Source organism: Scomber scombrus, chromosome 4 (assembly GCF_963691925.1).
Source record: "Scomber scombrus chromosome 4, fScoSco1.1, whole genome shotgun sequence".
In the NCBI taxonomy this organism is placed as follows: Eukaryota; Metazoa; Chordata; class Actinopteri; order Scombriformes; family Scombridae; genus Scomber; species Scomber scombrus.
In genome coordinates, this window is record NC_084973.1 from 23,189,021 (window position 1) to 23,204,450 (window position 15,430).

Sequence of the window (15,430 nt, forward strand, 5' to 3'; positions counted from 1 at the left end):
AGTTAAATGTTCGCGATTCCAGGTTTAAGAGGGTTGAGAAAACCTTGGACCGCAGAGGTCCATGGGGTTACAGAACTCTAAAAACCTGTTTTAGTATAATGTGAGTTGGCTATCAGAAAGAAAAGTATAGAAACTGTACACAGTGTGAAAAAGAATAGCTTACAAGTCCTGTCCCTCTCATTAGACAACATAATTTTAAAAATACAGGACAAGGCAGGTTACATGTTAGCCACACTGCAATAAGGCTGTGTCTATGGAGAATCATCCTTCTACTTTTTTTTTTTTTTTTTTACATCTAATTTCCCACTCCTCATCAGCTTTAAGATGCATCATCACTCAATAACACAATCACCCAAGATGGGAATGTTTAAGATTTAATTTAACACCATGAGTTAGAGTAAAGCAAGAAAATAATGTAACTTAATCCAGTACAGCAATGTCTTAAAATCATTGTAATATTCTATGAGTTTGATATCACGGCTCCAAGCAGCCACAATCTGTCTGTGCTCTCAGAGTTTTAATTGAACCTTAACATGGAGGCTTCATTGAAACAATGAAGTAAACAAACGGGGCCACCTAGAGGCAGAACAGGTTACGCCTAGAAGAAAAGGGTTTGAAGAATTTAACCAAAACTTTGATACACTGTATTAATTCACAAGACTGTGAGATTGTCAGATTTGCCTTTAAGCAAAAGCACAGCTGTAGTTAACACTTTAGAAAAAAAATTGAGTTGAGATCAAACTATGAAGATTTGATTCAATCTGAATAACATTAAATGGTTTAAAGACATTTTAACAACACATCACCAATACACAACATCACACTATTATGTCCTCAGCTGGTATTGAAACACCACACAGATGTTTACCCTTTGAATGGTTAAAATTAATTCAGATGTTACTTCTTCTTCTTCCCCTGACCAAACCCCATCACTCCTTCAGCCCCCATCAGCCACAATACAGATAGGTCAACATTAAGAATGGCCACCACCATCCACCCTCTCATCCTGGCGCCCCATCCTGGATCAGACAGCGTCCGTTCTGTCCTTTGTGTCGAGAGCTGGTTTATGATGGGGGTTGTAGGAAAAAAGCAGAAAGGCAGAGAGAGGCGTGTCCACGAGGACGAGGCAGCGACATCACATGATTTCACAGCACGAGTTCTGTTTCCGTGCCTGTAGGGGTTGCATGAATTGACACGCACATGGTCAGGCATCTGAACAGTGACCAGCCAATACAGTTATGGTTCAGTGTAAACAAATTGAATCATCAGTACTTACAGTTTTATAAAAGGCTTTGGACTGGTTTCCCAGGTGCTCTGATTTGGCCACAAGATCGTCCAGTTTCTCACCTCGCTCCAGAAGACTTTCCATGGTGTTGTGCTGCAGAAACAAAACATAGTGCAGTGTAGAGATTATGACTTGACAAGGGCTGGGGGAAATGCTACAATGTATTTCAGGCATGTAGAGCCAAAATTTGGCCAATCAAGTCAGTGTACTGACAATAGACTGGCCTGCAGATTATTTTTGCCAATATAATTCATATTGAGATAATTAAGCAACTGCTTTGTGTTCACCTCAGTTTACTACTATAGAGGGGCATGCCTTCATTCACTACACGTGTGCTCTGATCTGATGGTTCACACATTTGAGATCAGGGAGGTAATTTACCAAAATGATCTTTGTCTCATCCAGCTCTGCCTGCACTTTGGTCATTGCATCTGCTTCTCTGGGGTTCTGGGGAGAAACAAAAACAAGCTCAGGCACAAACTGATTTTTGTGAACCACCTTTAAGTTTACTTTTGAGCATTTTTCAACATTTACAAACATTTTTTAATGTCAAAATTATTACTGTAGCGAAAAGGAAGTCTGGAAAAAGGCACACAAGTGAACATGATATGGATCTCAGTACGCTGTCACAGTCCAGTTATGGTTATAGACTATCAGGGTCTTCCTTTGATGTATTTGCTGAAAAACGGATCACAAACCTGGTATTTAGCAAGGTGAATATCCAGGGATTTGTAGTTTATGGTGTCAGGATTACCAGAGGGCCAATCTATACTGTCCACTTGCCGGGAGAACTCCTCTAAAACCTAAAAAAACAACAACCAGCAAACAATCTCAAAATTGAAATTGACAGCAAAGTGCAGTAATTATGTGTCTCTATTAACATATTTTGTTGATCACCTTGTCTAGCAATGTGAACGAGACTCTCTGTGGGTACTCAGTGTCAGCTATGACCACAGCACTCAGGTTGTCATTTCTTACATACACATGGCACAGGTACTCTGAAAGAAAAGCAAACGATTTAAGATCAAAACAGGTGCACTTTGCTGAGAAAAGCAGAAGTAAAACCTAATGACTAAAATGACAGCTTGGCACAGTGCCATATGATGACTGATAAGCAACCACCATGAATTGTGGTTGTGCTTTTCTTGCTTAATGAAACATGTCCTTACACATGTCAATTGTTTTAATTAGGGCTGTCTAAATTAACGAGTTAATAACGCGTTAATGCAAATTCATTTTAACAGTGTTCATTTTTTTAACCCGCACGTTGTGTTTGACCCCTGTCACGGCATGTAGTTTGGAAATAAGGAAGCGATGCAGCAGTAATGTTTAGGATAACAAGCAGAGTCTAAAATACCAAACATACAGCTGATACAGAGAGACGTCCACCAGAGGTGTGTTTATGAGCGTGTGCAGACAGATGGAGCTGTATGCATGGCTGGTTTATTGGATGCTTAATTACTAAACTTTGATTTGAAATAATTATTATCAGTGTTATTGAACAGTTGATGCACAGGACACATGGTGACGGAGAAGGGTATTTATGGGATGTGTCTTGTTCTATGGTCTGCATCCTGTATTTACAATACAAGGGTTTCCTGGTGCATCAGCCACTTCTTCCGCGTTATACATGACAACAAAAAGTTGATTGTCATTTTCTGGACTGGCTAAGACCAGACATTGTGCAATCAAGACCAAAAATCAAAAATAAAAGACAAGTTAAGCATTTCAAGGCATAATTAAAATCACTGGATCTAATGCACTGTATGTAATGACATGTAATGTTAACATCAAATGAGATCTAAGATCAAATTAAACTGTTGAAACACTCAGACTGGGCTGAGCTGGATGTTTTTACCTTGTTCTTTGACAGAGGCACGAGTTCCATGTGATGTCCGTTCAACAATCAAGGCACTGGTGAAGGTCATGAACTCCTGAACACTAAACAAACCAAAAGAATAATGTCTCTGGTGGGAAAATAACAACTGTATGTTCAGACACATATAATCAACTTAAACTCACTTTGAAGCTTGTAATCTATCATTAAATTGACTATAAAAATAAACCAAACCACTAAAGGGAGAGTTCAGTATTAGATATAACATCGCAAACAGAAAGTAAGTAAGTAATTACTAGGAAACATGTGTTTTTTCCAATTCTGTCTTAAAACAACAGTCAGCTGCTGAAATTAACAGTGAAAGAGAGGTTTTCCTTACTGTAATCATTCCTCCTGTTGCAAAAATGCACTTAAACATTTAGCTTATAAAGCTTTTATGAGGCTTCAGCAGTCTGAGTTAGTCATATCAAGTGCATATCTCATTTACAGTCTTTTAGCATTAAATTCCATCTTTGTGTTTCCCTGTTGAGCTGTGGTGTAAGTATAATAAGAAAAAGAGAGACTCTGGCACTGAAAAGACTGTAATGTTGAAAGATATCTACTTGATTTGACTAATTTGGATGACTATTCACTGTTCATTTAGGACACCTGACTGCTGTTTTAAGACAGACTTGAGAAACTGTGAACCCTTAAACAAGCAATGTGCACCAGGAGATACAGACTCTTGAACACCTTTTTCGGAGCATAATTGGTTAAGGTGGTTATTCAATTGTATGTGCCTTGAATTGGGTTGACTAGATTGGTAGAATTGAAGCTTGTGGTAGGTCTATACTTTGATTTAAGTTGTTTACCATTACGACCATCTTTATACCTTAATAGGGAAAACGTATCTTGGAGGAGATACAACTCATATTTTTTGATTGTATTTTAAAAGTAGATTTGTGGAAATGTTTTACTCAGGTGCACATGAGATAACTAGGATTTTAGTTTTCACATTTCATTTTCCACTCTTGTCTGTTTAAGGGTTAAGTGAACCTGTGTCATTGCTCAGATATGTTGTGTGTAGACTGTCACACCCACCTGGAGCGCTGAAAAAAGCTGAAGGAGGAGAGGTCGGAGGCCGCTTTGAGGAGGTTGGCTTTGGTCGTGCCTTTATAAATGACACTGAGGCTGTAGAGCTTCATGCTGGCGCTGCTGGCTCAGTCCTGGTCAGTCAGTCACAGCAGATAGGATCTGATGTGGAAGATGACACAAGCAGAATCACATGAGTATTACCTCTTATCCAGCTCAGCTGCCTGTTAGCTTACAAGTGAAAGTAGCCGCCTTGTTATTAGTTAACAAGCTAACCGGCTGTTGTTTATATCGAGTAAATCTCTTTGTTGTTGTTGTTTCTGTTGCGACAACATGTAAATAAACATAGAGTGAATAGTACACTCACACCACAGAGTGATAATAATGTGAATGTGCGTAAAACTTGAACACATTTCTAATTAAAACAAAAAGTTTAGTGAAGCAGAGAGTTAGCTCCAGATGCTATCAGGTCTCCGTGAGGCCTTCAGCTAACTTACCACACAGCAGACTGTCCAATGAAGCTTAAACAGCAGGAGGAACTTTTTACTCCACGAACACTACAACCCGTCCGTCTGTGTCGCAGAAACGCGGCCACTTAATCACAATGTAGTTAATGTTAAAGTGTTCAAAGATGCAGCAGATAGGTAACCAATCACCACGTCACAGTCCTCCTCAGGTCCGTCTGCGTGTTGGCTCCGGTGGAAACTAGACATGCTGCTGTTTCATAGTTCCGGCTATAATATCAAGAAGCGGTCTATTTAGTTTCTCTAAAGCTCCCTCTAAAGGTCTGACCCTAGAATTGCCCCTGGCAAGATCCTATCACAAAAAAGTGTAGTGGAGACCGGTGATGGTTGTAGCACTTTCAAATCACCTGATTCACTCTTAACATGCACAATTTAGTCCTTGTTCCACATGTGAGGAAATACCACACTGTGGTAAACAGCTGATTTTAGAAAGAAAAAACACATTTTGAGATAAGGAAGTTCTTTTAAATTTATTTTATTTATTTCACGTATTTTTTGTGATAGCATTGCCTGGTTTGTAGATAAACTCATAGATACTCGTAGATATATGTCATGCATCTTAATGTTTAATTTGTTATCTGTAAGGTAAGCTAGTTCATTGCTCCAAGAGTCTGTGTTAGTTCTAACAACACGTGAAAACATTTTACAACCCACTCCAAGCAAATATTTCATTGTATTTCAGTGTTTCAGTAGCTATGGGTCCTGGAAGAGAAAGACTGACAGGGGGTGCCATTCAACATATTGAAGAGAGCATCAAAAAAGCAGGGCTAGTCCATCAGATCAGTAGAAAAATAATATGGCATATGTCACATGCCAGTGTACAGTGTCTGTAAAGAGATAAATACTTTAAAAGCGAGGCCATCAAAGGAACTTCCATGTGTAAACTAGTATAGTGGAAACAAGGGAAACAAGTTCTTCACTGATGAACAAAAGAAGGAATTGACCGAATATCTGATGAGGGCTGCTGATGCATATTATGAGTAGATAGGAATTGGTAAAGGATCAGTCAGGGGAAAATGAGCAATTAGCAACACACACACACACACACACACACACACACACACACACACACACACACACACACACACACACACACACACACACACACACACACACACACACTCACTCACTCACTCACTCACTCACTCACTCACTCACTCCTTGTGTTTAGGACTAAATCATGGATTTTCTGTTTGTGTTACAGAGATAACAGCTACACCATTTAATAGCAGATATCACAGTTTGAAAGCACTAGTTTAAACGAGCTCCAAGCTACAGACAGAAATGTCAAAAATGTTGCAACCATCCCCAGTCTCCCTTAAAAGCTTTCATTCTTTGGAGGGCATGATTTTATATTCTCACTTTTATCCTCTATGATAATAAAAAAATATATTGAGTGGATTCATATTTGTATTAAATATGAATTTTAATTGTATACTGTACTCAAAATTAAGACTGGGTGTGAAAAAGGACATTTGTGATGGATGTTTTTTAAAGTCTATAGCCTAGACAATTTATGAATGGACGTAACTTTCCTCTTAAGGCAAGATATAGCCTAGACTAATTAGTCATCAACTGTTCAACTGAAAAGACAAGGCCCTTTCATTAGCTATAAGAGTACACATATTACTTTAATTAATTGGAGGTGATGATGATGCCAATGATGTTTAGTAATTGTTAATTAAATCACATTATTATTATTATTATTATTATTATTATTATTATTATTATTATTATTATTATTATTATTATTATTATGTCGGATATCTGTGCGTGGCCCTGTAAGGTCAAAACTGTTTTTTTCAACCAAAGACACGGCACCTTCAATTGATGTTTTCTCTGGTAATCTTGCTCCATTTAACAATTTCCTCCCGGCCACTTAACTCGGTGGTGTTTTCCATGGCAGGAGTGTGCCTGTAATTCATTTCCAAGGCAACACACTGAAGTCGTTTTCAGCCCTCAGGTGCATCTGTTGACAGGCCGGCTGCACCGAGGGAAGAAATGATGTTTCTTTCCTGGAACTATAAGCTTTGCTTGCGTTTAGATATGGAAGTGGCTTTGCCAGTAAGAAGGCCAGCTGCTAACTGGGAGCTTGATTAATATTTTTCTTAATTTTATTTTTACTCTAAAATGTTATGGGTCATCAATGGAATTAAGGATTGAATGGAAAACTGAATATTTTATTCAATTTATTTTTTTCCTCTCTCTTTAATTGATTTTTGGGGTTGATCCAGTACGTCGATGCGGATATTGACCGGACCTGTTAACGGCAAGAATGAGGACAAATTAATAGGTCTTTACGTATTATATCTGCAGGAATGAAAATGGACACATATTTTTTTCTTATGTCATTTTATAATGTAGACAAATGCTCTTGTTATTTCATAAAAATCTCTAAAACAATGAAGATACATGCATAGATATTTCATCCAATATTTATCTCATTGTTTACCAACTCAAGGCCTTGAAAATACTGCAGATATGTAAATGTGTTTGAGGCTTGCTGCTGAGCATTATGTAGCGCAAATGTGTTGGGAATGCAATAATGGTTGGGCAGTATCACATAAAAGGATAATTAAAACGGAGTTAAAACGCCTTAACAGCAAAAACATAGGAACCATCAAAGCTCCTGGAGGACGAGTGAACATCACTGCAGGGCACTGATGGTCGGCAGGACATTTGTGGTTTAAATCCTCGTGGTGATACGATGGATAAGGTAAGAAAAAGTTGATCAAAGTCCATGCTGTATCCTTCTGGTGACATATGTTTCCCTCCCTACATGCGTCATGCTGCTGCTTCTCTTATCTATCTATCTGTGTCTTTTTTTACCTATCTGCAAATAATAATGCAAGTCATTAAATACACTGGCATAAAAAGGTAAGTAAACATGCAAATTATTGTGTAAGTACAGTAAGTTAATTAGGAATGTGGATTTCCAGAGGACCCGGTGTACTTTGGCTCCATGGCCTCAGTATGAGGACCTTTTGAGGACATAGTTTGAGGACAAGAATTAGTGAGCACCATGAAGGGAAGTAAGTAAGTACACATGAGAGTGCAAACGTAAAAAGCATCTTCAAGATATTGTTTGCTTTAGTTAGATGTAGCATATGTTTCAGACAGTTGCATCTGACATTTCTTTGTCCTGTAATCGAGTAACACGTTGTCTCTGTCTTTGAGGTTTACTTTGTGAGACACAGCTGGTTGAATGGAGATCCATCAGGCAGGTCTCTGTGCAAACAACCCAGAAGGTTAAATTAACTGGATAATCAGCTATTGACAAGCACTTGGCACACATTCAATTCTTATCCTTAAATTGACACAACGCAAACTGAATGTCACCATCCTCAGTGTGTATGTGCATGTGTGTTACAGCCAACAATAAATACACTCTCTGGTCAAAGTCAAAGTAGCCTGATGAAATTCATAATTAACAGCTGTTCATCTTGCCCAACACACCTAAAACACAGATTTATAAACATTATTGATTTACACGGAAAATGACCTGTCAGTTGTTTCAACCTGTCTGACACACAGGTGGGTATATTCTTTTAAATGCTGTGTAGTGGTGCATCAAACCAAAAGTAGGGAAGTATTTCCTTTTACCCAAACTTAAAACCAGTGATGGAAGATAACTAAGCACACTCAAGTACTGTACCTCTGTACTGTACTGTATAAACTTGTCATATGGTTTCAGTTCAATAAATGTTCAAATGATCCAATATTTTATCCAAAAATCAAAGATTAGAGAAAAAAAAAAAAAGAAAAAAAAAGGAAACAGATTTGTATATCAGAACTTCCCTTTAATCATCTCGTGGCCCCTTAGATTTATCTGGAGACCCTTTGGAGGGGCCCAACCCCTAGGTTGGGAACCACTGGACTACACTAGGTAACTGTATATAAAGTAATTCAAACTAGCTCCACCTCCAGCAGCTACAACAATGTCATGCTGCTTATTAATATATCAGTCAGAGGGACCAAACCACTACATTTACTGCAATACTTTAACTACATTTTGCTGCTAATACTGATATTTTCACTTAAGTAGGATTTTTCATCCATGATTTTTACTTTTAATGGAGTATTCTTACATTGCTGTTTTAATACTGAAGCAAAAGGTCTGAATACCGCTTCTACCACTACTTAAAACGTCTAAAGGGGGCATGCAAGGAGAAAGGGTTAAGAGGTTTAAACAAGAAATACAAATATATTTGTGGTCACAGGTCACATAGTGGCTGATGAAAGCAAAGAATAATAATAATAATAATAATTTACTAAACTTATTTTAAGTCTTTTTTGCCAGGTGAGATAGTTAATATACCTTACAGTAAGGGGAATGCAGTTCTTTACACTAAAGAATTAAGCTGATTTTGAATTTGTTATTGTGTTTTTCAATTATTCCATTTTCTAAATAAGGACTCATTGGATTTAAGTCTCATTTTATATATGATGAAATCAAACTAGGACAGCATTGATGTTGTCAAACAGCTTTTTCCCCAAACTTAAGGGTTCTTTAAGGAGAAAATGGAGGTATAGACAATAAATACACACATACCTCACATGCTAAAGTGTATAAATTATGAGCAGAATTGGATTATACTACTGTACATAAATGTGTGTGACTATATGTCTGAGGTTTACTCAGAAATCCTCGATTCAGGGCACTGGGGGAGAGGGTCACAGTCACTTCACAGACAGAGGTCAGAGCTTTTTTTAGGTCTGTCCTCTGGTCAGGTAAACTAACTGATAAGCAAAGGCAACCTTCACCTGCAACTTACTATTGTTAGTTTTGGAGGTCGTTCATCCCTCAGTGTTGCTAATTTTAGACATGTTTCTAATTCCACAAATATACGCAGAACTCTGTGGGGGCCTGGCGTTCCCTCATTGAGCAACCCTTAATAAAAAGAATGATGTGTTCAGATGTCTTGCTTCATGCTGAAATGTATTTGATTGGTTGTGTTGGTGAGCTGCACAATGTGAGTTGGTCAAGTCAGTTCTGTAGGTTATAGGTCACACTTTTCCACATGACAGCAAAGAATAATTGACCAAACTTATCTTAAGTCTTTTTTTTGCAAGGTTATAAGGTCACCTGAAATCTTTACATAACCTGACAGTGAGGTCTTCACCATGACAAATCAAGGTGAAATTGTTTTTTTCATTAAGTTTGTTAAACAATGTCTCATTAGATTAAAGTCTCATGTTCAAAAGCGTCTTTGCCAAGATATGGAGCAACAACAGATAAACACAAATAACTCACTACATGTTTTGCAATCTAAAATTAGATGACATTTCATTTAAGGGTTTTTGCATCAAAGTGATTAAAGAGTTATATTTTTCAATGATAGGGTCTCCTGCAATTGAGATTAGTTGTAGATAAAATATGAGTGAAGATATAAATACATCCAAATGCGTTGCTAAAATAAATACATAAAACTGTTCATAAAGTCTATTATTACACTTTAGAAATTAGGTCTCATAGACTTTCGGTTTACTTATTTTTTAGACTTTTGACTACACTGTGTGTGTGTGTGTGTGTGTGTGTGTGTGAGAGAGAGAGAGAGAGAGAGAGAGAGAGAGAGAAGGAGAGAGAGAGAGAGAGAGTGTGTGTTTAAACCTACATCTGCAGATGGGGTGAGATTTGGAAGAGGTGGGCAGTTGCTGGTGAAGCCAGCCCACTTTACCTGAGCATAAAAACAGCTGAGGTTCTCATTCACTTCACTGGCTTTGCACACACACACGGTGGACACACACTCACGACACACCTAGAAACACACACACACAGACTCATTTTGAAGATGCCGTGTGTCAGCTCTCATATTGACCAGATGGTGAAGATGCCTTGTCGTTACACCTCTGTGGTTGATAAAATCTTCTTGGTAAGACTCACTTTTCTGTCTTCAGTTGCAGTATTAAATACGACTTTTGTTCCACAAATTCCTTCTTTTTTTTCATTTATGTGTTTTTGAGAGGAACTTAACGTAGTTGCTACTTTGTCCTGTACTTTATTCATAATATGGTTGGATGTGGTAACTATAGCAGTTTTAGTCCTCTCCACATATTTTTGATTGCTTTGTGCAATAAACATTAGTTTTTTTAGTTTATTACTTGTTCCTTTCCTATTCTATCTTGTCTACCACTGATTTTTCCTTATTGTTTTTACTGCACCATCATTTAAAACTGAGTGAAAGATCTGCTATTAGTGAACAAAAAGTAAAGGCAGCTCCTGACCGCTTCACATCTGTAATTTCAGGTAGAACAGATCCTGTCAGAGTTCAGGCTGAATAAGGAAGAACTAAAAGAGGTCATGAAGAGGATGCAGCGTGAGATGGTCAAAGGACTGCGTTTGGAGACGCATGAAGAGGCCAGCGTCAAAATGCTTCCCACTTACGTCTGCTCCACACCTGAGGGATCAGGTACGTACTGTTTCTTGAAAAACAAAATTATACTTTTTTTTCTCCAGATAAAATCCTGCTAATGTGATTAATATGTAATCCACTGCTTACTGTATCATCTAGGCAGTAAAAGCCTGTACTTGCACTGAAATGTAATGTGTGTTGTGACAGAGGTGGGAGATTTCCTGGCTCTGGACCTGGGGGGGACAAACTTCCGTGTGATGCTTGTGAAGGTGGGCGCAGATGAAGAGAGAAGTTGGAAGGTGGAGACCAAGACCCAGATGTACTCCATTCCTGAAGATGCCATGACAGGGACTGCTGAAATGGTTAGTGCCTCTAGTTTTTTTTTTTATAGCAATTCAGTATCAGTATCAATAGTTATTGATTTTTCATTGCTCGTTACTTGTAGTTGTCCACTTGATATTTACTGATATGGTTACTTTTCAAACCTATCAAATGATATTACAATCTCTAAAATGTCTGGTCTTCTGTAAACACTGGTGTAATGTTGACTTTAAATTATTGCATTTGTTTTTTCCATGTCTCATACACTCTCTCTCTCTCTCTCTCTCTCTCTCTCTCTCTCTCTCTCTCTCTCTCTCTCTCTCTCTCTCTCTCTGTCTCTCTCTCTCTCTCTTTCTCTCTCTCTGTCTCTGTCTCTGTCTCTGTCTCTGTCTCTGTCTCTTTCACTCTCTCTCTCTCTCTCTCTCTCTCTCTCTGCAGCTATTCGACTACATAGCAGAGTGTATGTCAGACTTTTTGGACAAACACCATATCAAGCACAAGAAGCATCCTCTAGGTTTTACTTTCTCCTTTCCAGTGCGACACGAGGACATTGACAAGGTAGGATATTCTACTATATTGGAGAGATTTTTAGTCAATGTTAAAACTTTTCTTTAAAAAGAAGCTTGCATTTGATTCGTTCTTCCTTTTCTCAGGGAATCCTACTTAACTGGACCAAAGGCTTCAAGGCTTCTGGTGCAGAGGGAAACAATGTTGTGGGTTTACTCAGAGATGCAATAAAGAGGCGAGGGGTAAGTTGCATCAGAAAAAAAACATTTATTATAATAAACAGAAAAAGAGAGATTTTAACACCTAGATATGCCTTGGTGACTTTAAATACATTGTGATATTAATGTCATTTAGGACTTTGAGATGGATGTGGTTGCCATGGTGAATGACACAGTAGCTACCATGATTTCCTGCTATTACGAGGATCGCAGCTGTGAAGTTGGGATGATTGTTGGTAAGACGTTGTAAACACACAAATACACACACTTCATCACAGAGACATGCAGTTTCAAGCATGTCTAAGGTCTGCATTTCTGGTTTTCCACCAGGCACAGGTTGTAACGCGTGTTACATGGAGGAGATGAAGACTGTGGAGCTGGTGGAAGGGGAGGAGGGCCGGATGTGTGTGAACACAGAGTGGGGAGCATTTGGAGACAATGGGGAGTTGGAGGGTTTCAGACTGGAGTATGACAGAGTGGTGGACGAGTCCTCGATTAACCCCGGACAGCAGCTGTGAGTCAAAGATTGCATTCAGTTCAAACATTCACAAAAATGTACACACAGGAAAGCTTTATCATGTATTTGACCCAGCTCTATATATCCTCCAACATCCTCTGTATGCACATGCATTAATAACAAGTATTATTCATCAGGCATTCAGGTTTATAATCATACGTCATTAAAGGTTAGCAAGTAAGTCATTAACTTGGTAATTTAAAACGTGCTACACACTCTCTTTCTGTTTTTCTGAATTAATCATCCCTCAGTGGTATTACTCACCTGACTCTCAAGTGAGGTCACTGTGTAGTTCCTAAGGTAACAGCTGTTTTTCCTGAGGATGCCTGTAAATGGTCAGGGCCCTCATACGTCAGTGGTCAGTCAGCAGGTGAGGGTGTCAGATTAATGATCCCTCTCTGCTGCTTGCCATAGTCCCTGTCGGCCTAATGGCTGTTTACCTTTTACACTAGCAGCCCCTTTACACAGACTGCTGAGCCGAGCCTCACTTAGCCTCTTAAGCATTGACGTTGCATCCCTCATCCGATTTCCTTCTTTTCCAGCCTGTGTAGAAAAGGAAAGTTGTTTGCTCATGTGGTTTTTGACGCACTTATCCATCCTATTTCTTTCACTATTGCAATACCCTTTTGTTGTTTTATTTTTTTTACATTTTCTATAAGTATTTCTCTGGTTTTTGAACTCACTTGTCTCTTCTTGTGTTCTTGCATCACGTAGATACGAGAAGTTGATCAGTGGGAAGTATATGGGTGAGCTGGTGAGGCTTGTTATGATGAAGCTTGTGAATGAGAACCTGCTGTTTAATGGAGAAGCCTCAGAGATGCTGAAGACACGTGGCAGCTTTGAGACGCGCTACGTCTCACAGATGGAGAGGTGAGCATCGACAAGTTCCTGCCTGGCTGAAATCATTCACTAGAAAACAACTACATCTTTATTAGATGATGCCTTTAAAAATCCATGTGAAGATAATCAGAACAACTTCAAGACAACTACTTTCTTTTAATGACGCCTAAAAATCTCACAAAAATAAGCTTACAAGTTTATGTTGATGACATAACATAAATAACATATGTTATATAACAAAAATATACAGGAAGAAGCGATTTGGTTTGCTTTAATTGTTGCTTGATTTGATAGTCTGATTTCACCTGATTCTAGTTTGAGTCTGTTTGATGTGTTTTACTATTTTTAATTATTGTCAAGCTGTCTTTTTTATTTTGTTTATTTACCACTGTCATTCTTTTATTTGCTGTGTTGCTACATTAATCAAAATATTATTAGAGCAAAACAAAATGACAACATGTCATGTGATATTACTAGAAATATAAGTATTATATATATATATATATATATATATATATATATATATATATATATATATATATATATATATATATATATATATATATATATAGTATGATGTGCAAATACGCATCAATAAACTAAACTAATATTTTCATCTTGTCTTTTGTCCCGTTGTTTTTAGTGACTCTGGGGACAGGAAACAGATCTACAACATCCTGTCATCTCTGGGTTTGCTGCCATCAGAACTGGACTGCGACATTGTTCGTCTGGTCTGTGAGAGTGTCTCCACTCGCTCGGCTCACATGTGTGGCGCAGGACTCGCTGGTGTGATCAACCTAATGAGGGAGCGACGCAGCCAAGAGGCCCTGAAGATCACAGTCGGGGTTGACGGATCTGTTTACAAGCTGCACCCATGGTGAGGAATGCAATGCCTGTGTTTTAAACTTTTGAATATCTCGATTTTAAGAATGTATTGAAGAACTACGAGAGCAAGAAATTCAAGCAAGAAAAATACATCTGAATCCTAATACAAAATACTTTCTTATTTCCAATGGAAATCTCTGAATTGCTTAATTTAAACTCTCAAAATCAATATTTGATTGAAGAAGAGAGACAACTGGAGAACTGAATAGAAAAAGGGGTGAAATAGGACACATGGAGATATTCTGCATGTTAAACACATTGTTTTATTTTTTCTAGTTTCCGTGACAGGTTCCACAAAATTGTCTGGGAGCTCACGCCTCACTGCGAGATTACCTTCATCCAGTCAGAGGAGGGGAGCGGTCGTGGAGCAGCACTTATCTCAGCAGTGGCCTGTAAGATGGCTGCATGCATGCTGACACAGTAAGGGGAGCTGTTAACTGAGCACTGAAGCAAGCTTGGCTGAACTCTTATCTGACATCGTTGATGACTTGTCATTCAAAGATGTGCAGCTCCTTTCTCAGGCTGTGTTAACAGGAGGGATACTTATCACTGGATGATGTTCAGACAAGAAAGCAGCAGACATCTTGATTTATAGACTCCCTGTAGGTAGTATTACACCAGCTTGTTGCAGTTTTAAGATGTTTCTGAACTTGAGAATTGGTTGACTGTTGCACTCAACAGCATTAGGTAGCATGGAAGCTCATTTTAAATACATGCTCCTTCTGTGTCACTGTCTATTGTTTTTGGGAATGGACTGACTCATTTTAAAATGTCTGATGTATTATTGATGATGATATGTAATATAAAGCCAGTATAAACTGGTTGATGTACAAGTATTATTTTTTGTAAATGTATGTCTAAATTAAATTCACTCTGTTATTGTGTTGTAATTTGTTTGTGAGGAATGACTTTTGTCTTTGGAATTGTATATTTAAAATCAGTGTTTACAACTTCTGTGTATTGACCAATAAGTTGTAGTCTCATATGTGCATAATAAAATGTGCTTTGAATGTTAATAAGCTAAACTGTAAATAAAATTGCTTAATTATAAACTATTGTTCTTTATTTTCAT

General features: G+C 38.1%; 2 protein-coding genes across 2 annotated transcripts; one reads left to right on the forward strand and one right to left on the reverse strand.

Annotated features, from left to right (window-relative positions):
- Positions 1 to 361: 361 nt before the first annotated feature.
- On the reverse strand, positions 362 to 4,868 carry ykt6 (YKT6 v-SNARE homolog (S. cerevisiae)). Its single transcript, XM_062416734.1, has 8 exons — positions 4,691 to 4,868; positions 4,203 to 4,355; positions 3,144 to 3,226; positions 2,183 to 2,283; positions 1,984 to 2,088; positions 1,667 to 1,732; positions 1,277 to 1,378; positions 362 to 1,171 (listed from the first exon to the last, which is right to left on the reverse strand). The coding sequence occupies exons 2-8, from the start codon at positions 4,304 to 4,306 to the stop codon at positions 1,136 to 1,138; spliced, it is 597 nt and encodes a 198-aa protein (XP_062272718.1). The 5' UTR covers positions 4,307 to 4,355; positions 4,691 to 4,868; the 3' UTR covers positions 362 to 1,135.
- Positions 4,869 to 10,431: 5,563 nt separating this feature from the next.
- Positions 10,432 to 15,430, forward strand: gck (glucokinase (hexokinase 4)). Its single transcript, XM_062417591.1, has 10 exons — positions 10,432 to 10,590; positions 10,965 to 11,127; positions 11,278 to 11,432; positions 11,830 to 11,949; positions 12,045 to 12,140; positions 12,253 to 12,352; positions 12,447 to 12,630; positions 13,348 to 13,503; positions 14,117 to 14,350; positions 14,635 to 15,430. Exons 1-10 carry the CDS (start codon positions 10,510 to 10,512, stop codon positions 14,780 to 14,782), a joined length of 1,437 nt encoding a protein of 478 aa, XP_062273575.1. The 5' UTR covers positions 10,432 to 10,509; the 3' UTR covers positions 14,783 to 15,430.